The sequence below is a fragment of the Hydractinia symbiolongicarpus genome, chromosome 15 (genome assembly GCF_029227915.1).
Source record: "Hydractinia symbiolongicarpus strain clone_291-10 chromosome 15, HSymV2.1, whole genome shotgun sequence".
Classification (NCBI taxonomy): domain Eukaryota; kingdom Metazoa; phylum Cnidaria; class Hydrozoa; order Anthoathecata; family Hydractiniidae; genus Hydractinia; species Hydractinia symbiolongicarpus.
The window spans coordinates 10,811,828-10,835,221 of record NC_079889.1 but is presented as its reverse complement, the minus strand read 5'-3'; the positions used below and the strand labels follow the sequence as shown (position 1 = coordinate 10,835,221).

General features: G+C 35.0%; 4 protein-coding genes across 4 annotated transcripts; 3 read left to right on the top strand and 1 right to left on the bottom strand.

The window, feature by feature from the left end:
* The first annotated feature begins 1,844 nt into the window (after positions 1 to 1,844).
* LOC130629104 (protein adenylyltransferase Fic-like) lies at positions 1,845 to 4,903 on the top strand. The gene is made up of 2 exons (XM_057442210.1): positions 1,845 to 2,137; positions 2,755 to 4,903. Exons 1-2 carry the CDS (start codon positions 1,897 to 1,899, stop codon positions 3,903 to 3,905), a joined length of 1,392 nt encoding a protein of 463 aa, XP_057298193.1. The 5' UTR covers positions 1,845 to 1,896; the 3' UTR covers positions 3,906 to 4,903.
* LOC130629107 (serine/threonine-protein phosphatase 6 regulatory ankyrin repeat subunit B-like) lies at positions 4,766 to 15,473 on the top strand. Its single transcript, XM_057442213.1, has 8 exons — positions 4,766 to 4,903; positions 5,323 to 5,526; positions 6,077 to 6,206; positions 7,727 to 7,877; positions 9,531 to 9,871; positions 10,246 to 10,413; positions 10,965 to 11,097; positions 14,594 to 15,473. Exons 2-8 carry the CDS (start codon positions 5,356 to 5,358, stop codon positions 14,724 to 14,726), a joined length of 1,227 nt encoding a protein of 408 aa, XP_057298196.1. The 5' UTR covers positions 4,766 to 4,903; positions 5,323 to 5,355; the 3' UTR covers positions 14,727 to 15,473.
* On the bottom strand, positions 11,113 to 13,728 carry LOC130629106 (uncharacterized). The gene is made up of 2 exons (XM_057442212.1): positions 13,451 to 13,728; positions 11,113 to 12,651 (listed from the first exon to the last, which is right to left on the bottom strand). Exon 2 carries the CDS (start codon positions 12,638 to 12,640, stop codon positions 11,360 to 11,362), a length of 1,281 nt encoding a protein of 426 aa, XP_057298195.1. The 5' UTR covers positions 12,641 to 12,651; positions 13,451 to 13,728; the 3' UTR covers positions 11,113 to 11,359.
* A 5,172-nt stretch (positions 15,474 to 20,645) lies between the features above and the next one.
* LOC130629014 (uncharacterized) lies at positions 20,646 to 22,636 on the top strand. Its single transcript, XM_057442104.1, has 4 exons — positions 20,646 to 20,802; positions 21,205 to 21,400; positions 22,274 to 22,415; positions 22,491 to 22,636. Exons 1-4 carry the CDS (start codon positions 20,730 to 20,732, stop codon positions 22,575 to 22,577), a joined length of 498 nt encoding a protein of 165 aa, XP_057298087.1. The 5' UTR covers positions 20,646 to 20,729; the 3' UTR covers positions 22,578 to 22,636.
* The last annotated feature ends 758 nt before the right edge of the window (positions 22,637 to 23,394 follow it).

Below are 23,394 nucleotides of genomic sequence, written 5' to 3'. Positions count from 1 at the left end.
TTCCTTGTATTTATTCAGTTCAATTTTTGTAAACTTTCATTACCAGAAAAGATTATCCGTATCTGTATGATAGATAGATAAAAGTGCATATTTCACATGGTTAGCCTCACAAATATTGAGGGATATACCCTGTTTATTATTTCCAGGAGGGGCCATGGCTTAGATGGGGATTCCTAGAGTATTTCATGCTCATTTTAAGCTACGCAGACCCAATTAGAGCCCGCGTTCTACTAGAGAACTCCCGGCAACATCCAACGACTCACACAGTGTACATCTCCCCAATTTTCCTCACATTGCTTGGGTTAACCCGGAGCTATGGTAACATTCACTTGCCCATGTTGAATCGCTGTCAAGAGGAATCGAACCCCAGTCTCCCGCACAGAGTATGAGAGCTATAACCACTAATCTACGGCCAGCACAAATTGTACATCTATCAATTGTACATGCAATCCTACGGCTCTCCATCGTTTTACAAAATCGGAAGAAAGGAGGTAAAAAACGTGTTTTTATAAGAGTTTGTTAGGGAAGAAAGCATGTTTTCTCCAGTTTTTTTAACTTTCATTGTATCAATTTCTTTCAAATTCTCAGGAAACGTTATTAACAATAAGATATAACTCATGTGTGCTTTTCATTTGAAACAAAACGTGATGAAACCCTCATCTAGGGCTCACAGCAAACAGAAGGGCAGATTTATACTGTATTTAAATGCTATCAAAACTAAGTAAATAAGTAAGTATGCCTATGAAAAGTTTTGATGAAATTGCTATATTAATGGCTTGTTAACCGTTTAGCCGGTCTACAAGGGAAAATATAGACCAAGATCATGATGTCATGGACCCAACACAGTAAGGTCCATGCGAGTTTCATAATCATAAAAGGTTTTAGAGTCCAGGGGTCTTTACCAAAAACAAGGCTTAGGTGGAAACCATGTAACTTTCTTTATATTTCGAACGTACACAGACATTCGGTCCACAACTCGTTAAAAAATAAACAATATACAATAAAACTTTTAAAAATTGAATATTTCAAAATAGTTTTAAAATTCAATTCTTTGTTGTTTCGCTGGTGGAGTATTTGTATTAAAATTAAATGTACATTTGTTAAAATTCCTCCGGAAAAAAATGAAGAGCGGGTGGAAGACTGTGTGGAACTGGAAGTATTAATAGCTGTTGATTGGTTATGTACGTCAAGTTGGTTATTATTTGAGCTCAAGATGTTTGATATTTTGTAACAGTGAGTGGTACTAGCTGATGTTTTTCTTACTGAATGAATTCATCTATTTTATTCAAATTGTCAAATAAACTATCGTCTACCAGACGAAAACAAGGAGTAATATATAAGGAATAACGTTTGCTTAATTTAATGCATGCCATAAGACATAAAAACAGCTCACCCAAATCGCACTCACACTCCCTAGAATGACTAGGCTAAATAAATCTATGAAAGGTACCACACTGGTGCAAAAAACAAAACAAAGAAAAAAATTATTTTGTTTTAAATTCATTTATTTTGTCAATATCAAGATTTATAAAACAAGTGCTATAGAAGTCACAAGTGCTATAGAAGTCATTGGCGGAGTGATTTCCACAGCATTGCCATATACTAAAACCAGCGAAGTATTTATGAAATAGAAAATGCTAACAGAGAATGTATTTAATTTAGTGTTGCTCACAAAGAGGAATGCCCCAGAATAATGTGGTTAGCATGGCTGTGGTTGTTTTATAAAACATTACTTTTTTTAATATTTTTTCTTCAAGTTTCTAAAAAATTAAAAAAGAAACCGTTATTTTCTTATTCCCTGTTATTGTACAATATTACATTAAAAATTGACATTGTAATACATAACTTTATGCATATTTATAGTTCTAAAAAGACAATGACCTTAGATTTGATAACATGGTTTTAAAGTCGAGCTTTATATACTTTGGATATGTTTTGGTTGGTTTCTTACTGGCCTTGGTATTGCAGAAGTTTGAATACCGAGATGTATTGTCAGTTTTGCAATGGATTAAGTTTAGTTGTACACAAGGAAATACCAATGGAACTTCACTAGCTTTGTTGACGTTAGTTGAACCAGGCAAGAAATCTTTTAGTGTGGCCGTTCTACCTACAAAAGAATTGCAGAAAAACGACAATGGTAAGTGGTGACTTTTATAATATATAAATGCATTATTATGTTGACAGTTGCATACTAAATAAATATATTATACTAGCTGAATATACTTGCTCTGCCGTGCTAGAAGTACACCAGGGAAAATGGTTACCAGACATTAGGTTTCACAAAATTTACACAACGTTCAGTTTCTAATGCATCATACCAAATTAGCTATTTAGTCTATTGCATACAGCAACTTTCCCAATGCGCAAACGTGCCGTGCATATATTTCAAATGATCGTAACGTAACGTTGGGTTTTAGGTTTAGGTTTTTTATAACAACATCAACACTGAATCACAAAGTCTGTAGTGTTAAAAAGAGTTACAACGAAAAAAAAATACTTTTTACAGTTTATGTAAATTCTTTTCTAGGATATACACGCTGTTTTTTAAGAATAGTGTGTTTTAGTTTCAGCCTCGATGTTCTGAACTTCTTTGACAAATGCTATCCTTATTTTTCTCAATATGTTCTTCACAAGACTATGGCCTGAAAACATATAATACGGCATATTTAGTCTTGTTATTAGTTGCATTTAGTCCCAACCAACCTTCGTAACCACTAGCAACAAACAAATTCTTATGATTTTTTCTGCCTTTAGATTTCATTTTAAAACATGAAGTAAGTGCAATTCTTCACAAGGCTCTGCACTTTAAAAAGATTGGAAACATCGATAAAGCTATGAAACTTTTACGACAGTGTAAATCGCTTAACCCCAAACATCCGGACATTTTAAATTATTATGGTGAAGGTATTGAAAAGACAGATATTATTATTGCCGAACATCACTATGCCCTGGCATTAGCTTCTGAACCAGGCCATTTAAAAGCAAATAAAAACAGAAAAAGATGCTTGCCCAGAGTTCGGGAAATGGACTTAAAAATGCTCCAGCGCATAGAACAGAAACGTGAAGCCTTAATGAAAATACCTGAAGGAAATGCAGCATTAACACGGGCTAAGCTGGAAGCATATTATAAGCATATTTATCATAGTAACGGAATTGAAGGAAATACAATGACGTTATCCATGACAAGATCTATCGTTGAAACGGGTATAGCTGTTGGTGGGAAAAGTGTGATAGAACATAACGAAGTTCTCGGAATGGACGCTGCTTTAAAATATATAAATATGACATTGTTAAGTAATGCTCCAGTCTCTTTAGATGACATTCTTCAAATACACAAACGTGTTTTGGGCTACTCCAGTCCCTTAGATGCGGGTTATTACAGACAAACGCAAGTGTATGTTGGAGATCACGTACCTCCAAGCCCAATGGAAATGCACAAATACTTAGATGCGTTTCAAAAATGGCTGATGTCACCTGATATTAAACTGTTACATCCAATTGAATTAGCGACATTAGCCCACTACAAGTTAGTGTATATACATCCGTTTTTAGACGGTAACGGCAGGACTTCACGGTTATTAATGAATTTATTTTTAATGCGAGCAGGGTATCCGCCTGTTATCATTCGTAAAGAACAACGTTATGATTACTATGAGTACCTGCAAACTGCAAATTTAGGTGATGTGAGACCTTTTATACGTTTCGTTGCTCGTTGCACCGAAGAAACATTAGATGAATATCTCTCCTCTGTGACTGTGGGGAAACTACAAATGGTTCCAAATGATGACTCAACAGAAAGTACTGATATGATAAATTTTGAAAATGAATGTTTTAATCCATTTCATCAAGCATCGTCTCTAACTCAAGATGGGGATCGATCAAAGTGTGAAAAAAAGAAGACTTAACTTATATTACTAAAGAGCTATTTTATTATTTATATATTTTTATAGAGTCAAACTTGCCCCAGAATTTTCTCGACCTCTTAATTAAATATTTTACTATATACCTTGTGTTTTTATAAATTCTGTTTTAAGCTACTTAAATTGCATAATTAGTTTTGTCTTTGAATTTGTATTTGTTTTCTGCATTTTTGTTTCGGCACGCTTTAAATTAAGATAATTTTATTTTCTACACTATTTTGTATTACATTGGTACCCTTTTTTATATTTACGATTTTCCGATTATTCAAAGTCTAGTCTTTTTTTTGGGGGAAAAATACTCAGATGTTAATTTCATTGTTCTACATGTGTTAACAAAAATCCAAATTTGGAAGTCTTGAAGAAAGTATGGATGTAGTTTCCACATGTAAAAATGGTTTTATAACCTGGGTCATTTTATGACTTTATGGATGCCGTAGATTTTTTTACCATGGGTTGACATAAGGCACAAAATCCTGAACATGTGGAAGTTATTACTTCTTCTGATTTCTTCATTTTTTATAAAATCCATGTTTTGTCTTTATCTAAGATGTTACTTTTATCAGAATATGTTATAGGCAGGATGTCATTTTAGACTAGTTGCCAATGCAGCTAACAATACATTTGAGGTTGCAATTTTTGTGTTGAAATTTGCATGGGTTAGGGTTATATAGGAGGCAATGTAAGAAACAAAAAAAATTAAGAAACTCTGGGTGTTAAGGTAGGTGAGTGAGATTAAGGAATAAATAAATTAACTAATAAATAAATTGATAGCTTTTCCATTATATAAACCAGTAGTGCATTTTGTTGCGGTAGCCGTTCTTATCAAAGTAATAAACTAATAATAATAATAATAAAAATAAAAATGAATGAAACAAATTAACTGAAAATTGTTGTGTATCAAAGAGAAACAAACTCTCATTTGGTCTGAGTTTTGGACTGTTGGGTAGCAGGTTAAATTGTCTTGGTATCGGAGCAAAACACTGGTTAGTTACGTTGATTATTCACTTTTAGTTTTTTTGTATTTAAACTTTGGACACTGGTATTGCACACCAAAAATAAGACAAACGAGTGGTAAATATTTGCATCATGCTTTATTGGAATTTTATTGATTGATTGTAGAGAGTATGCATATAACTTCTTAAAAAGCGCTGATGTAATACGTATATGTTATATGTAATATATAATATTCAAGTATTAGGATAAACTTTTACATATTTATTTAACAACGCTTTTTGTGGCACTAGTTGAAGTAATTTCTGATACGTGAAATAAATTTTAAATTAGCTTTCTTTTGCATCATAACATATGTAAACAATCTCATCACATACGATTAGTTTGATTAAACAATGTCACATACTTTCAATGAAGCATCTCTGATTAACTTTCCATACTTATCTTTTAGAAAAAAATAATTTGTAAACATGCCCCCGTAAAAATGGATCTTTGTAATGCATGCGAGAAAGGTGATTTGGAAGGTGTGATCAAAAGTTTACAAGCTAACTTGGAGAGTATCAATAAATTGGTTGGAAAACACAGAGTTCAATGCACCGCACTGCATTATGCAGCTCAGTATGGACATTTGGATATTGTAAAAGAATTACTTGCTGTAAGACCCCTTTTTAAGCTAAGTTTTTTTTAATCTAGAGTATTTAATTATTAGCAGTACTCTCGGTCTCTTTTACTAATACCTGGTTATCTGTCTAAGGCGTCATTTTCCAGTTTAATTCTTGCTAAAACTAACATGCAATACAACAGCATTGCTAACGATAGAAAAAGGAAGAGGTCATTTCCAGGGACTGTTATTGGATTTTTTTTGGAACATATTTTTATCTATGCAAATATAAGTCTATATTGCAGAGAACTTTTTATACAGCATTGCGTGCGTCTTGCTACTTGCGGTACCATTTTGCATGACGGACAGACGTATACAGGTATTATAATAAAGATATCTGGCGATTTGAAGGTGAAAATAACTTTTAATGTTAGATTTATTAAAACAAGTAGTAGATGAATTTCTTCAAAGATTTGAAAGTTTGTACTGAATAAACTTTTACGAATGGTCATTTTTTGTCTCCCAGAACAAATTTTCGCGAAAAAAGGCAAAAATCTTTCTTACAAACTATTATATATTTTTTAATGTTATTTCTGTTTTTCAGTATGGTGCAGATGCAAATAAACGAAACAGTGATGGACGATTGCCATTACATGATGCATGCATTGGATGGCCGGATGTTGTACAATATTTAGTTGCATTTACTGATGACATAAATTGTTTGGATAACCAAGGTAAACTGTATGTTATAGTTTGATTTGTAAGAGAACGTTCTTTTTTGGGTTTTTTGAGCTGGTTTTGCACTTAAACTCTGTTTTTGTTTTTGGGATTAAAGTTTAGTGATCAGAATTCAAATGGTATGAATATAACCTTTTTCTTTCTGTGCGTTTATATTTCAGTTTTTCTAATAATTCAGTTTCTTTTACGTCGACAATTTACATGTTGTTTTTTCACGATTGTATGCTTCCATACAAATACAAAAACAGTAGCCAACTTTTAAAAAAAATTAGAGAAAATCTTTTGTAAGTTCAAGTTACTTAAAACATGTCCGCACAAGCTTGCCAGCGTAACTCAGAATTTTTGTTTATACGTTACCATTCGACTCGGATGACATGTAAGTTGTTGACATGTCAGTTATTGACATGTTAGTTATTGACATTTGACTGAGTTGCTCATCCCTTGTGAAAGCAATACCACTTCACTTTTGATCACAAATTGATCACAAATTATTAGTTATTGTTCGCAAAAGATATTTGGGTCAAATTGACACGTGTGAAATTTAAAATTTTCAGTATTTTCAGATAGTGAAAAATGTGTAAAATGCAATTACATAGAAATCAATATGAATGAAGACTGGAAGAAAAAAACGTTTGGCTAAGAAACTCACTATTTTTAGCCGAAATCGCGAAATTTAGGCCCGCAAAATAATTTTGAAAATTCTTTTTGTTTAATAAAATATTTCTTGGTTTTATCACTTCCCACCTCATTTCTTATAGTCCAATGTAGTAAAACGTAATCTACTCGAACTGATCCAATATCGTGTGGTTTATCGTTACAGTTTTGCAAAGGTTCTACTTAGGCAGGGGTGTAGGCTTAGGAACCAACGTCGAAAATGCGCTAGCACCATTCCCTGCAATATTTGCATTGTGGAGCAACCCCCTACATGAATCAGACGTAACCACAAATTAGAACATTTTAAGATTTTGGATCTAACCAAATAACCGAAGATCCGAAGTCCGAAGTCCACTGTGAACAATGACAAGTCAACTGTGACAAGTTCAGAGTGCGTGTCTCATACATAGAAATGGCTTTCTCAATTACTTGTGGTCACGATTTATAAATTTTGCCCTTCTTTGCAACAATTTATGTTCGGTATTGTAGAATGCATTGAAATGATCATCCTTAAAAGTTAGTTCTCAAGACAAACTTTAAAAGGGAGCGTTCGCCAATGTTATTTTTCTAGTTTCCGTGAATGTTTCGACTGCGTTAAAGTAGATCTTACATATAATGCGTGGAATGACGCTTGTGTGAGGATAACACACAAAAAATTTAGTAAAGATGAAGTCACGTAGCGCACGCTGCAAGAGTTGGTTTTAAAGAAATTTGAAGTTTAAAAACTTCATCAACACAACCTCTTTGTAGCTGTTGTATTCCATTGTGTGGGAATCTTTTCTTCATTGATGTTTTATCACTAATATTGAAGGGATAAAAACGTAATAAATCTTATGTTTATATATATTTTTTTTTCGTGCAGGTCAATCATGCGCTCATGTTGCTTCATTCCATGGCGAATTGAGGTGTTTAAAAATTCTACTGCACAATGGCGCTGATATTGGACTCGTCGATGGAAACCATAGATCATGTTTAGATCTAGCTGTCATGTCAGACCATAGCGATGTGGCGAAGTAAGAAAATTGTTGTTTGTTGTGTGGTTTTGAAAAACAAACTGTCGACTGTCGTTAACTGTCGACCTATCAGTTCTTTTCGTTGTGCCATAATATGTATTTCAAAAGAAAATATTTAGAATCATCCTTATAAGAGTAAGGATCATCCTTATAAGAGTAAGAATCATCCTTATAAGGGTAAGGATCATCCTTATAAGGGTAAGGATCATCCTTATAAGCGTAAGGATCATCCTTATAAGGGTAACGATCATCCTTATAAGTGTAAGGATCATCCTTATAAGCGTAAGGATCATCCTTATAAGGGTAACGATTACCTTATAAGTGTAAGGATCATCCTTATAAGGGTAAGGATCATCCTTATAAGCGTAAGGATCATCCTTATAAGGGTAACGATCATCCTTGTAAGGGTAAGGATCATCCTTATAAGGGTAAGGATCATCTTTATAAGAGTAACGATCATCCTTATAAGGGTAAGGATCATCCTTATAAGGAAATCTTTAGTGTACAAACGAGTAATCGCGCATTATGATATAGCCCAGCGGAAAAGTCCGCGGATTCTTCCGTCTTTAATGTATCGCATTTCGTGTGTTCGTAATTGCGATAATACAGTCTAGTCTCGCTATGTCGGGTAAAAAGTCCGAGACAGTGCGGTTTTCGAGATAGAAATTTTACCAAAAGAAAATTTAAGATAGCAGAGTGTTAATATGTTTTGAGGTATAACTAAGAAGAAAACGATGCTAAAAGAATACAACACTACCTTAATAAAAACTTATAAAAATTCAAAAACTGAAATAGCATTCGAACACACTAACAAAAGCCTTCTTCGTCAGCTTGTTTCTATGAGCGATATTTTCTGAAAAGTTCAAGATAACACCTGTAATTCGACGCTATGACCCAAAAAATCAGTTTAAGATGGTGGAGTTCGAGAGAGCGGAGTTCGAGATGCGGACAAATTTTATTAAGGGGTCAAAAGGGGTCAAAACAATCGTGTCAAAATATGTTGGGACAAGACAACGAACTTCGAATTTCGCCACCACAAGTAATTGTGCAGGCTCATTCTATATTAGATTCGCACATCTTGAACTTGTCAATGTTTGAAGTGGACTTTGGACTTGGTTATTTGGTAAATTCGAAATTCTTATAATGTGTTAATTGTTGCTGACGTAAGCAAGGCCATTAGTCAGGAATTTCGGGGCCTTCGTGTTCCCCGACGTGAATTATTTCGGTGCGCGGGCGTGCTAAAGAATGTGACTAGCAACTTTTCAACGCTGTTTGTCTGGCCTACGTGAGTGCAAAAGTAGTATTGACTGTTTGGCTGTTTTGTCCATATTTTAATAATGAGTAAAAAACTGCCTTTGTCTCAATATTATTGTCCACAATTGTACATTATCGCCCGTCGTGCGTATTTTAGGCAGCTCTTTATCATGCGTACAAACTACACCCGTGGTTTGTACGCACTAATAAAGGAGACTAGTCGATAAACTAGGGTAGATCCACAGGTTCGCTCGTCCTTTATATATCTCACTGTATGCGTGCGTAGCACAACCGCGCAGAGGCAGATTATTAATGTTGAAGTATTGCGGAGTTTTCCATCTGCGTAGAAAGTAAAAGTTTAAACCTGTAAGTAATTTGAAAGTTTTATTGTTGTTATAGTTTGCTGTTACAGAAGCAGCCAACTTTGCTTTCAAAAACTGACAAAGAAGGACGTTCAGCTATTCATCTTGCCGCTCAAACCGGCGCCGTCAATTGTCTCAAATGTTTTTATAGAAAAAATACCGACATTCGATGTTGTGACGCTAAAGGAGTGACGCCTGTCCACGTAGCAGCTAAACATGGTATGGTGTCTTGTGTGAAGTTTTTGTTGCAATCTGGTTGCATGGTAACTGATACAGACAAACATGGTCGCACTGTTGCACATTTCGCAGCTGCATCAGGATTTGTCGACTGTCTGCATTGGATTTTGGAAAACAACGCAGATGTTGACAGAGTTGACGGTAGGAATTTGTCTGTTTACTTTTGAGGACAGTAAATTGAATCCATTTTTGTAAAGTTCCATTTTTAGTAACACGTAATCAGCGAATAGTGGCTGAGGAAAAGATCTGGACGGTTCATGTTGATTACTGTTAGGTAGCCCAACTCTAAAACACGTTATACAATAACCTACAATCTTGTTCATAATGCTTTGGAAAAATAGCTGTTTTTCGGCCATTTTTTGAAATGGTAAAACAGCATCGCCTAAGTAGTGCTCTGCAGCTAAAAGGCGTTACAATACAATTCGTTGCATTTCTCACTAAAAATCTGGTTTTAGGAGAATGGTATTGCCACTGTTATTTTCTAACACGTATATACTTTTTATTTCTTTTTTTAGATTCAGGCAATACAATTGCTCATTACGCCTGCATGTATGCCAAGTCAGCAGAAATCATAAACTGCTTACGTCAGCACGACGTCGACTTTGACGCTGTCAACAAAAAGAACGATACCCCCTTCCACTGCGCAAGAGCAGCTGGATTTCCTGTGGCTTTTCAGAAGGGTTGTATGTGTCTTTTACTGTTCTTAATTCTTGTGAAACAGTTGTATGATTAGAAAAACTTCGTTTGTTGAGCAAAATCTCTTGCGTGTACAACAAAAGCCCTCTTCATATTGGTAAATGAGAAATTTTTGCACAGCCATTTTGGCTTGTGTGGAAAACAATAACCCGGCAAAATATATTGGGCGGAAAAAGGGCGGATAGATCGCGGATAGATCGCAACCACAAACAATTAGAAATGCTATGTGAGCGGACTTGGGATCCTAGGTTCCTCTACTTTGGTGCTTACATAAAGTTGGCTTTTCGAACAGACAAAATAATATATGTCGCATAATTTTTATTAAAAATAAAATTATAACAAGAACGACAATGAAAGCGGACAATTAAGTAGAAGGTTATTGTCTCAACTTTAAAACGAGGCTAGCCTGTTGAAATTGGCAAGTCATTTACTTCAAATGCTTTTGTCTGTCAAAGCTGTTCCGTAAACAGAAGGTATTGTATATTTTCCTGATTATTTTTAATCGAACACAATCAATTTAAAGTGTTTTTTAATTTAGTGACTGGTGAAATTACCTGCCCTAATTGTGTCAACAAGGCGAAAAAAATCGCCTACGATGAAGCGCACAAACCCTCCATTGTAGAGGAAAAAATCACACTTCAACAATCATCGTTATTCGGTGTAAATAGTGCGTAAGTGCTTTTAACATTGCATGTTTTAAAAGTCCTTTACATTGTTTACATGAAAACTATCTAAGAAGGAGAGGATTTCTCTCTCTCACCGCCTAATTTGAAAGTACTTTTTCCAGTCAAATTTAACAGTGCAAGCCTAAAGTCCTTTACATTGTTCAAATAAAATTATCTAAGGAGAGGGAGCACATTATCCTTCACACCGCCTAATTTTTTTCTAAGAAACTAATATATTTATTTTATTTTTATACATAACATACACATGCTAGTCTATCAGCGGAGCACTTCCCCGCATGCGTTCTTCTTGCAAGCCGACAAAAGCGTAATGTAAGGAAGTTATGCTTTCCCAGCATATATTTTCAACGGAGGCGGAGAACTGCATTGGTATATTTTTTCTCCACCAATTTGCGTTAAGTTTTGTATAGTTTATTCGTTTTTCACGACTATACTCGGATTGCGATGTTTTTATTTTTAATACATTACGAAATATTTTTTCGAAGTTTATTTCGACATCTTCGTATCGATACAATGCATATTCGTTCGTAAAACGTAACTTTTTCTCGCCAAAAGTGAAATCGGTAATTAAACGGTTACAGACAAATTCGACTTGTTCGCGGAAATCAGTTCTAAATACATTTGTAGGTACACGACCATGATGCGAAAAGTCGAATAAAACACCTCGTGGATCGCGAACTAAATGTAATACTTTTAGAGAACGCCTGATGTTGTCTTTTAAATTTTGATGTAATATCTGCAGACTGTGTAAGCTCTCTTCGCTCTCCTTAACAATAACATTGTGCTTTTTCATACTACACATTTTGTTCATTTCCGTTGCCGTAGCTTTTGACACTGCGCATGTGTATTGAGCTTTTTGTTGGAAACACCCCAACAGCTTGCTTATTGCACCGGACTGAACTAGCAAGTCCGGACATATCTTCGCAGCTTCAGAGATAAAAGGTTCGATTTTTAATGAAAATCGACACGAGAAAAGTTCGTTGTAGAATTCGGCTGTGCTGTTATAAACAATGCTGTTAGGATTAGAGTACTTGAAATTTCTCAATGGGTCAGTTTTGTAAATTTTCAAGTCACTACCTGACCAACGCTCATGTATTCTTTCCCATATTTTCATTGGTTCATGCCAGTAAATGACGCCATTGTTGTTGTTTAAAGCATCCAATGATATTGTTAGTTCCATACCTCCGAACGTTAATATCAGCAGTGTGTACCCCGTTGATGTTGAGTCAAAGCTTTCACTAAACTCAACTTTATTTTTTGCCAACGAATTTGTTTTTCGTGGCGAAAAAATCTCGCCGTCTGTAACATCTTTGTTGCTACTTTCAATCGATTGTTTATGTAACTCACCGCGTTGTTTTAAAATTTCGTTTTCTCGCAGCGCGTCGTCTGACATTCTTTTAATGGCGATTCTAACGTTCATAACTTGATTTTGTAGCAACAATTGTATCGACTGAAGCATCGTTGTTACGAGAAGCATGGTTAGTAACAGTATTAGCGCCACTTTGTTTCGATGCACGCGTACGACATGCATGTTTTTCGAATCTAATGAAGGAAAATTGGAAGCTATTCAGAGTTCTTTCTTTCTGCTCCTTTACTTTTGAAATTTCTTCCTTACTTGGTTTGAGTTTATTCGCAAAACACTTTAATGATATTCTGAGATATTATGTTTAGATTAAAGCTTGGTGTACACAGGCAAAAAATAAATAAAAAATATGCACCACGGTTTAGAGTGAAGAAAATATTACTCGGTCATAACAAGTTTTCTATCGTGTTATCAGGTCGTATTCTGTGAAACCAAGAAATTCTCTCAAAATTTTTATGTTGCAACTTTTTTTTTCTGTGGTGTACATGTAGCTTTATTTTTATAGCGTAACTTCAAGCAAAAATTATCCCATGGGATAAATTGCGAGATTTAGCTAATTATCGGGTAGATTAAATGATCTCCTTTGCAGAAGAAAACAAATTTATGTTAAAAGAAATGAGAATCCGACCTGTGGTGGAGAGTTACGAAATTCCACGAGGCATCGTTGGTCAAACGTTGTCTGACTAATTTGATGAATGTGCCTCATAATGGCAGGCGTGAACATCGAGAATTATAATAAAAAAATATTCAATAAATTCTTATACTCTATTTTGGTAACAAACATAATTTCAAGTTTTTTTTTAATTAGTTTAAGTGAATGAAATCCTGATCAACCTTAAATGACAAAAATGGAAAATTTGTAAAGTTTTTTCTCATCATCCAATCAAGACAGCAGCTGTTCTTCTTCACTTTGTAAAAAAAATTCTTTCTACTCGCTTTTTATCCTTTTAAAACCGCAACGATGAAGTGTATACTAACCTACTCAGGCTTGTTTTCTTTTCAAGTTTTTTGCACTGTACAGGTATCAGTCTTAATGTTTGTCCCACATATCATCTGATTAAAATCTCTTTCCATACGTCGACCTGACATTTTTGACGTGTATGTGCGACTATATATAGCTCCATATACAAATAAACCTCGTCCCCAGGTCATCCTAAAATAAAATGAAGTTATCAATCTAAAACTTATACAATGAAATATCTGCGTACAAAGTGGGCTTTAATTATATTTCATATTTATATGAAACACTTCATCCCTAGTCTTTTATTTTAATTATTTCAACTTCATGAAAGAGGACTATATGAAGTTGCTTTTCACCGTCGGTATGCTACTGCGGTACTATTTAATAGAAACTAATTCTCAGACTAGCAAGTAAAAGTTATTATAGTCAATCGGATATTAATCCGAATACAATGCTATGGAGATAGATAGGCGTTTGGACGTGACACGCTGTTTTGATGTCAAACTGATTAATCTTCATAATAGCAATTAGTGAGGTGGAATGCGTTGATATATTGATTGTAATGTAACCTTCAGTATGTGGATTGAAAGTGGAAATCTGCTTTCAGTTGATAGCGTTTTTTAGTTTCGGTTTCTGGTAACATAGATGTATGGTGACAATTTTCATATATAGCAGTCGGTTTATCAATGTGAAAATTAAAGGTTTAGAACTAAGAAATACAGACAAAGAATGCTGGGAAATCCATTTTCTGTAATTTGAAACATTTCACTAGATGACAACCGTGGTCGAATTTCACAGGAAAAACGCGAGCAAATAACTTTTAAATTTTAATGGGACATTGCACGCCCATAAATCAATCGACCTGTATTTACGTGACTTTCTAATGCCAGAGTTTCTTCCACAAAAGTCCTCAAATCTCTTTTTTTTTTGCATAAATACCATCATTTTCTCATAAGAGAGACTCCTTATATCCCCTCAAATTTGACTCTATGAAAAGAGTGGCGAAGCTGTGTATTTTGTCCGTTCATTGTGCGCATGGAGCTACAAAAGCTATGTATTCGTGTTTTTCTCGACTGCAGGGAAAGAGATAAGGCAGTAACGTGCAACCTATGCTCATTAAAAACCTATATTTGTATGACCTTTTTAATTTTGCTTTATAGTCCTAAACCACCAAAAAATACCTCACAAAAGAATGCGAAGCAGCTTATAAAGACGGAGCGGAGTCTGGCTGGTAAGTACTACGGTAAAGAGATATTTGATGTACCAGCTGGCTTGGACTTGGGGAAAAAATAAGTATTCTGTGATTGGGAGTAAGAAGTATCTGCGATGAAGAGTGATATGCTCAAATGGATACAACTTTTATAATATTTATTCTTTCAGAATGGGGGCGTTTATTTTATCATAGATTTCTATTCTAGCTTTTACGGCATCCTATTGTTAATTCTAAATTCTATTTACTGATGGACACTCGAGTGCCCATTTCTTTCTTCCAATCTCCTGAGTTTCAAGTTCAGTGGTTGTAAAAATCGCAGATTGTGAACAGTTGAATAAGCAAGACAAGTACTTGTTTCTGGGAATAAGCAAGACAAACACTTGCTTCGCAGTAATGTGCAGTAGTTTAACTACAACCACAGTACACTGTTCATTGTCTTTACTTTTCGTGACAAGGAATAAGAAACCAAGAGAGTACAAAAATACATATCCTAATCAAGTTTGATTCTGCCTATCTCGTATCAGTTCGGCCCTGCGTTTGTCTTTTTGTTTCGAGATTTTAATCTTATTAAAGAGAGCTCTTAAATTAATCCTTCCAAAACGTCTCATTTATCTGATATGATGGATGAAGTTTCGAGATGATTTTTGGCTGCCATATTGTAAAAAGATTGTTTTCGCGCTCTGACGACTAAAAAAGGACTTATACGGCAGCCGAGAGGATCGTAATTAATGTATGCTATTTATAATTAATTGTAAATTATGTAAATTATTCCATGATTTTTACAAGTTGTATCAATATATGTTAATTTATTTAAACTTGGAACGACATTCATATTTCTGGTTTATTTTTACCGCTCCTAAAAGCAAATAAAAAACCCGTTTACAGAAAAAAATGTTTGCCTTGTTTTTTCAAACGACATGTTAAATGCAAAAACGAGGGAATGATACTTTACACGCGTTCTCATTGTTTTTATATTTGCCATGTTGTTTCAACATATTGCGTTTTATATATTATATTAATGAAACTGAAAAGATCCTACTCATTATTTTTATAATCTAAGAAAATTAAAAACATGGCTGAAAATCACAGGAATGAAAGTTTTTTGTACAGCTGCTAACTGTATAATTTATAAAAACTCTGCTACTAAAAAACTTAGTATCAATGCTAACGTCAAAAATCATGAGCACCCTGGAAACGAGGTTTAAGAAAATTTCTATCGCAAAAAATATTAACAGCAAGTTTTTTAACAATTTGAAGTATAACACTTCATTTTCTTTGACTTATAAAATATGTTTTACACACTTGATGACCATTTCGTTCTGTTTGAGCACCTGTTCATAAACATGAGATCTCTGTGTATTTTTTGTGTTTTTACAAGTGCCGTGAAAATTCTCGTCCCCAGGACCTCTTCGCTTCTTCAACCTCGTTTCCAGGGCGTCTTCCTCTTTTTAGTGAGTCTGATTCCATAATGACAGACTAATTGCGCTCGCAAGCCTAATGCGGCAGAACAACCTCGTCCCCACGACTATTTGCTTCTCAACGGCGCTGCGACTTCTGATAGTTATAGGGCCACGGTACAAGGTGTCGAGCTTGGCGGCAAAATTCTTCTAAACGCAAAGTTATTAATCTCTCTGAAATTAGGAGCATCTTTTATCCAATTTTGATGAACATATCCGGTTTGTCAAATGTTTATTTACTGAAAAATTAGTAGGCGGTAATGATACCTTGTTTGATGATATCAACGTTAAAATGATATACATGTAACTTTTCGTAAAGAAAGCGAAATAATAAAGCCAAAAAATATATAATACTAAATGTAAACACCCTGCTCTTACCCAAAATACATCTTGTTTTTTTTAGGACCAGTTGAGTAGTCTCGTGGATTTCCAAACCTCTACAATCCCTCAATATATTAAGACAAGTTTGCAAATTTTAAAGTTCATCAATACTCTAAGTTGTATAGACCATATTCACAGTGGACTCAGATGATTTGGTTAGATCTCAAATTTTAAAAGCTGCTAATTATTGCTGACGTCAGCATGACCATTATTTTCTCAAATATCGGGACCTTTGCGAGCCCTGACATTGATTATTTTGTAAAGCGGACTATCGCATTTCAAACGCTACTTACTTAGCCTACACATCTGAAAAACATGCAGAATGGTTGAAAAAGGTCCATTGTCTGAATAATTTGTAAAGGGTTGCAGCTAATTGTACATCTGGAAAGATCTTAGTTGCATTTAAATGCCTTCTTCTATTCTACGACGAATAAAATCTAACCCGATTTAAAACCCACTGGATCATAGACCTACTAATAAAAGTTCTTAAACGGATAGAGGTGCACAACTTCTATAGGAGAATCTACGTTTCCATCGTAAAAATTAATATTGTGATAAATAAACAACACTTGTATTTATTTATTTTTTAAATAAACTTTGAATCTCCAAACCCAAATAATTTTCGAAAGATCTAGAACCGCAGTTGCCCTATTTCTATGAAGGCATTATAAAACATGTCAAGAGAGCTAAGTTCGAAGTGTGTAGCATCAAACACTATAAAACTGCCACATAGCTGACAATAATTTACAAAACAATTTTCTCTGCATCAAAATGTATTGTGAAGCATTCATTGTAGCTATTTTGACAGCGTGCGTATCTGCTGGAGGATATAACGGAAGGTCTTGCGGAGGTGAGGAAATTCTATTTTCCTTGTTTGCAAGTGTATTGATTGATTCTGATGCGACACAATGAAAAATACATTGAACATTGACGTGTACACATTATTACATGATAATAATTTTTCAGGCAGACTTTATTTAACATTTGTCGTACCCGCTGAAGTGAGAACGAATTACACGCGCGGAATAAAAATGTCATACGCGCGGACGTAGGTAAAGTAAGTGTTGAACGCACGAAAGTAAAAGTGTCGCACGCGCGGAAGCAAGTATCGAACGCGCGGTAGTAAGTAAAGTAAGTGTTGAACGCACGAAAGTAAAAGGGCCGTCCGCGCGGAACCAAAAGTATCGTACGCGCGGAAATAAGTATTGTACGCGCGGAAGTAAAAGCACACGCACAATTATGTTTGGTGTTAGCAGTTTGTATTGCCAATTGCACAACTTGTATTGGATTCTGTTTACGCACGGGCTTCGTAGTCGTATAGCTCGCGAGAATAGGTAAGTAAAACTGGGCATGAACATTAATTCTAAATTCCAATAAATATTTCTGTGTAAACCTAATTCTATGTTATCAGAAATAGTGTCAGTCACAAGTAACTTGAAATGTTGGAAATTGAAACAGCTTTAACTATTTAGGACAACATCAACGACATACAGCAAGAATAATGACAATAACAACAACGAGAATAACAATAACAACGACGGTGACAATAGCAACAACATCGTAAACCAAAAGCGGCGTCGACAGAACACCGACAGTTACTACACCAACAGTTACTACACAGACATTTACAACACCGACAGTTACTACACCGACAGTTACAACAACGACAGTTACCACACCGACAATAACAAGGAAATAAAAAATAACGCATCTCAAATGTCTACATCCTAGGCGATTATGTTGAAAACTTTTAAGTGCGACAACATCCTAACCCTTTGAAGTTACAAGAAGGAGCAAAGTGGATGTTTAATTTGAAAGCCAACGTGAAAAAAGAATTTCCAACTAATTTTCAAGTTGAGTTGAAAATCAGAAGAAGAATTGGAGCCCTTGTTGGATAATATGATATTCCATGCAGAAAAAATATTGGATCATGGTACGACTTTAGTTTTGTTTCAGATCTTAGACTCACCGCATTCAATCTTGCTCCGAGAACACTGTAGTATATACAAAATGACGTGTGAAGATTTGAAAAGTATGTCAGGACATCATGATAACGTTTGTCCAATCAAAGTTGGTATGACTCAATGGACCTTCGATGTTACTGCGCCATCCCTTCCATTGGGCGTTAAATTGGGCGGTAGTGTAAGTCAAACAGTATTTTGTCGCTACTTTTATGTGTTTTCGTCTTTAGTTGTTGTTGTCGTTTTTATCGCCGTTATTGTTGAAATCGTCGTCATAGTTTTTGTTGTCGCCACCTCCGTTGTTGCCGTTGTTGCCGTTATGTCGTCATCATCGAACTGACACGAATGGTAAAATCTTGGCTTGTACAAAAGCTTGGTTGACTTTTGAAAAATAATTCCGGTGAAAATTAATGAAGAAGAAAATACATAAATAAGAATCCATTTTTTCTTATTTTTTTACCCTTACCTTGTTCGACGTCGATCTGGTCCTATTACGAAATAGGTTGAATTTTCAAATCATTTTTAATAATTAGTGACCAGTATTCTCAACGTCGTCCCCAGGCCTCTTCTATGTCTATGATATTCTGACAGGACACTAAGACGTGGAAAAGCCCTAGGGACGAGAATGCAGTATTCTATGTTGCTAAATAACTTGGAGAAAAGTTTAAACTACTTTAAAAGCAGAAACTTTCACGGGCCGAAACTTTCACGGGCCGAAACTTTTACGGGCCGAAACTTTCACGGGCAGAAACTTTCACGGGCCGAAACTTTCACGGGCCGAAACTTTCACGGGCCGAAACTTTCACGGGCCGAAACTTTCACGGGCAGAAACTTTCAATGGGCAGAAACTTTCACGGGCAGAAACTTTCACGGGCCGAAACTTTAGAGTCTTTTTCCCCTTTTTGTGAAAGCTTATTTCTTTGTAAATATTAAATCAACAAATCGCAAAGTTTTTCCCGCGAATTTTAAGGGTCATTCAAGAAACGCAACAGTTTTTTCAGAATAAAAATTACTTTTGATTATACAATTTGGATGATGGTAAAAGGATCGAAGATTTTCAAGTTGGCTTGCAGCTGAGTAAACCGAAGCTTATTCATGCTAGTTGAATAGTGGAGTTCTACAACCCCATGGTCACTTTTGAAGGAAAAAAATAATTAAATTGGATGCCAATTTTAGGACATTGACCCAACATTAGTGGTGACGTAGGGAAATTGGACAATAAAATTATGTATATAATATAAAAATGCAGCTGGCAAATTCGAAATCTTTAATTGTAACGAAAACGTTTTTCTCCAAACCGGGAAAGTTTTTTTGCGAAAAATATCACAAATGCCACAAAACACAAAAGTTTTTGTCAAAATTTTGCTTTTGATCTTAAAGTTATGCTGTTGAAATAGCATTCAAAGCGTTTTTTTCGAGGCCCTGAAGCATCGATTTTCCATCCGACATAGTTTTTAATTCCGTCGGCGATGTATCTATGTCGACGTCATTCTTACTATGTTGACGTCTGTGTTAATTTAAGTCTAATTTTAAGTAGCCTCGCTTTAGCACTTTGATAAATTTTGACTAAAAAATCGTTAACGTGAGGAAAGGAATTTGAAGATATTTATTAAAATAGAAATATTGTTTGTTTTTTCATTTTCTAAGAAATAAATTTGGAAACACTTTATGAAACTAATGAGTTGACATTTTACGACAAATATTTAATTATAACGTCAGTGTCCCCTTAATATCCAGATTTCGTTTAAATTATTGTAAATAAAAATGAGATAAAAGTAATGGGACCTAGCTGTATACCTTCGTTGCAAAAATAAATTTAATTAGAAAAAAGGAGAGTTTGTTTTGAATTTTCATTCAGTTTCTTCAAGTACTGTTTATATTATTCACGCTTGAAAAACATTTTGTTGACTCAACTGTCAAAACAACTTCGTACCCAGATCACGTTGTGGTAATGTTATTTCTCTTAAACTCGTGGTCTTTATACCCCTATTTTACCCCAATTTTACATGTTACTAGAAAATTGAGATTCCCCTAGGATTAAACGTTACTCTCGTAACTCTCGTAACCGATCATTGCTTACGATATGTTACATAATGTTACGCCACGTTACGGCATTATCGCATCAATAGATATGCTTCTCACTGTGAGTTCTGCGAAGAGTCTGGGAACGAAATGTTTCACGTTTTTTTGGATAAATAAACCAAGCAATCATTATATAATTTATTTTTAGATTTCTTCAGACTAAACTATTATCAAATAAAAAGTATAAAATAAAGTTAAAAAAATGTTTTGTTTTTACTTGCTAATTTTAACTGTAACACTCGTGTCTGGAAAATTTCTTGGAGATTCGTGTGGAGGTGAGTCTATTCTATTTTCTTGTACACAGTCAATTGCTAAGTTGACTAAAATTTATAATTTCGTGTAGCTTTAACATATTTTGCGCGTTTCGTATTACCAACTGCTTTGATGCAAGAACAGATAAAATGAGGGTATTAATAGTCGGTGGCCCGTGGAAAAATCTACGGGTTCGCCCCTACTTTTCATACCGCCTTCAGTACGCCTGACTACTTGGGGTACAATTTTGAGTGACGGACAGACGTATACAGGTATTATAATATAGATTGTTATAGAGGAAGTAACAACTTAACGATCACAAACTATCACTATAACTATAAATTTTTTAAATTTTTTTTTGTTGTTTTTGAGATAGAAAATTTTCCTCCCTTTGTACAGTCATATAACGTTGTTTATAATCTCAGGTGATTATGGAGATTTCAAATTGCACCAATATCCAAGTCCTTTGATCCTCCAAGAAGGAAAACGTTGGACCATCCAACTGAAAGGAGAGATCAAAAAAGCTTTTCCTGATGAAGTGATTGTGGAATTCCTTATTAAGAAAAAGCTAGACGCTATTGGATATTTCACTGTACCATGCATTAATATGATTGGCTCATGGTAAGTTCTTATTTCAACCCACAATCAAGTAATGAAACTACCAAAGCAGATGCAGGACGTACATGTAAATACATGTTCTGATTAAATAAAAAGCTCACTATTCTCTAGTGCCTTTAGTAAACCTCATTTCTAGGATTTTTAAAATTTTTTATCAGGGTGGAAACTAAGAACGAACAATACCTCAGCAAAAATTGAAAAAAATATATGAAATGAAAAAAACCCAGATCTGCAGAAAACTACTATTTTGTTCAGTTCTTCTGCAAGCAACTAGGTAGTGAAGCAGTTATCTGTGCAAGGTATTTTTAATGAGCTGGTCAACAAATACACCATGTTAAAATTGCTTTTTTTGAAACCTGAGGTGGTGAGAAACTTTAACCTCAATATCCCTCTAAACGTTCGTTAAAAGTACACGATCTTATACATTTTCTTGATTAGCGATCTTCCATAGTATCTTTTGTATTGTAGGGGAAGAACTCATAAACAACATATTAGTGTATCATACAACAACTAACTCTCTTCAACTCATGACCCTTCTATATTCCTACAACACTCCATCATAGCTGCTTTTCTCCATCGTTGTTGTAGCGTTACAACATAATCGTTAAAATTTTTCTTAATTTACAAGTCAAGAACTTAAACTAATTAATCCGAATTAACCAGCATGCAATCTCGCTCTCAGAGCTTCTTTTTCGTTTTCTAGAAAAGCGAAAAAGAAGCTCTGAGTACGAGATTGAACAGTATGGAGAACGGCGACAAATGGCAGAGCCGTAGCGCGACGTAATTGTTGAACAGTCGGTTAAACGAAACCACGGAAAATCTGTAAGCCACATGATTCAACTATCACAGTCATGTGTCTTCTCCATTCTTTCTTAGTTCTTACAAAGTAACATGCGCTTCGCTAGATGCAACAATGGGTAAATATGGAGATCCATGTCCAGCCCTACCTGGATCATTCAAAAGAACATTTTACTTTAATGTACCAAAAATACCAGTACTTGTTGGCTTCGCTGGCAAGGTAAGTGTAACCACGGTTCTCTACTTCGTCAAAAGGTTTCGTTACTAATTGTAAATTAATTTCTGTTTTTTCTAGGGACATTATTCCGTACAAATTTCTATCAAAAACAAAGTTAAACAACTATTATCCTGCACGAAGACTTACATTAATGTATCTAAATAAAATCACCATAAAAAAGCGATTGTTTTAAGAAGAAAATAATGCACAAAGCCCCACTTTTATCTCCAGGCTTTTTCATATACAATCTTGCTTTTGGATGTTAGCCAGCGCTAACTTTAGGAAGAGACAGCCCTGGAACGGATCTCGATACGTCTTTGAAGTGAAGAGAGAAAGGGGTTCTGGTAGAATTTAACTTAGGGGTTGCCTTCTGGTGCGAAATTTTGCATTTTAAAGAGTCCCTAGATTTTCTCAGCCTTTTTTATCTCTTTTCTGAACTTTAAAACATTACATAAGCAGAAAACAGTTAAACAATTTAACCACGCATGCGCGCGGAAATACAGTGATAGGATACTAACAAATCTGTTACATGGTACAAATTTTAATTTAATACGGTTATATTCTTGATTTTATTATGAAATGACTAGTCGTTGCCCGTGGAAAAATCCACGGGGTGCCCGTCGTTTGTATATACTGCATTTCGTATATCTCGCAACTTGAGGTGCCATCTTGCGCAGAGACAGACAGACGACGGCGTATTATTATAGAGATATGGTAGAAACTTCCCGGGAAAAGTCGATGCATTATATTGGAGAAGAAAACTTTTGCGAATTATTGAAAATTTAAATTCACGAAAATTTCTGTCACTAAATTAGCATTGTAACTCTTCTATTAACCGCACTGGCCGCTCAGTACACCTTAACTGGACGCTCAGTATGCCTTATTATATATACTCTACGTCGCCATCAGGCCGTGTAATTATTACACCCTGATGATTCCTATAATCCATTACCGGCTTTCATACAACGTAGTTTGGGCACTA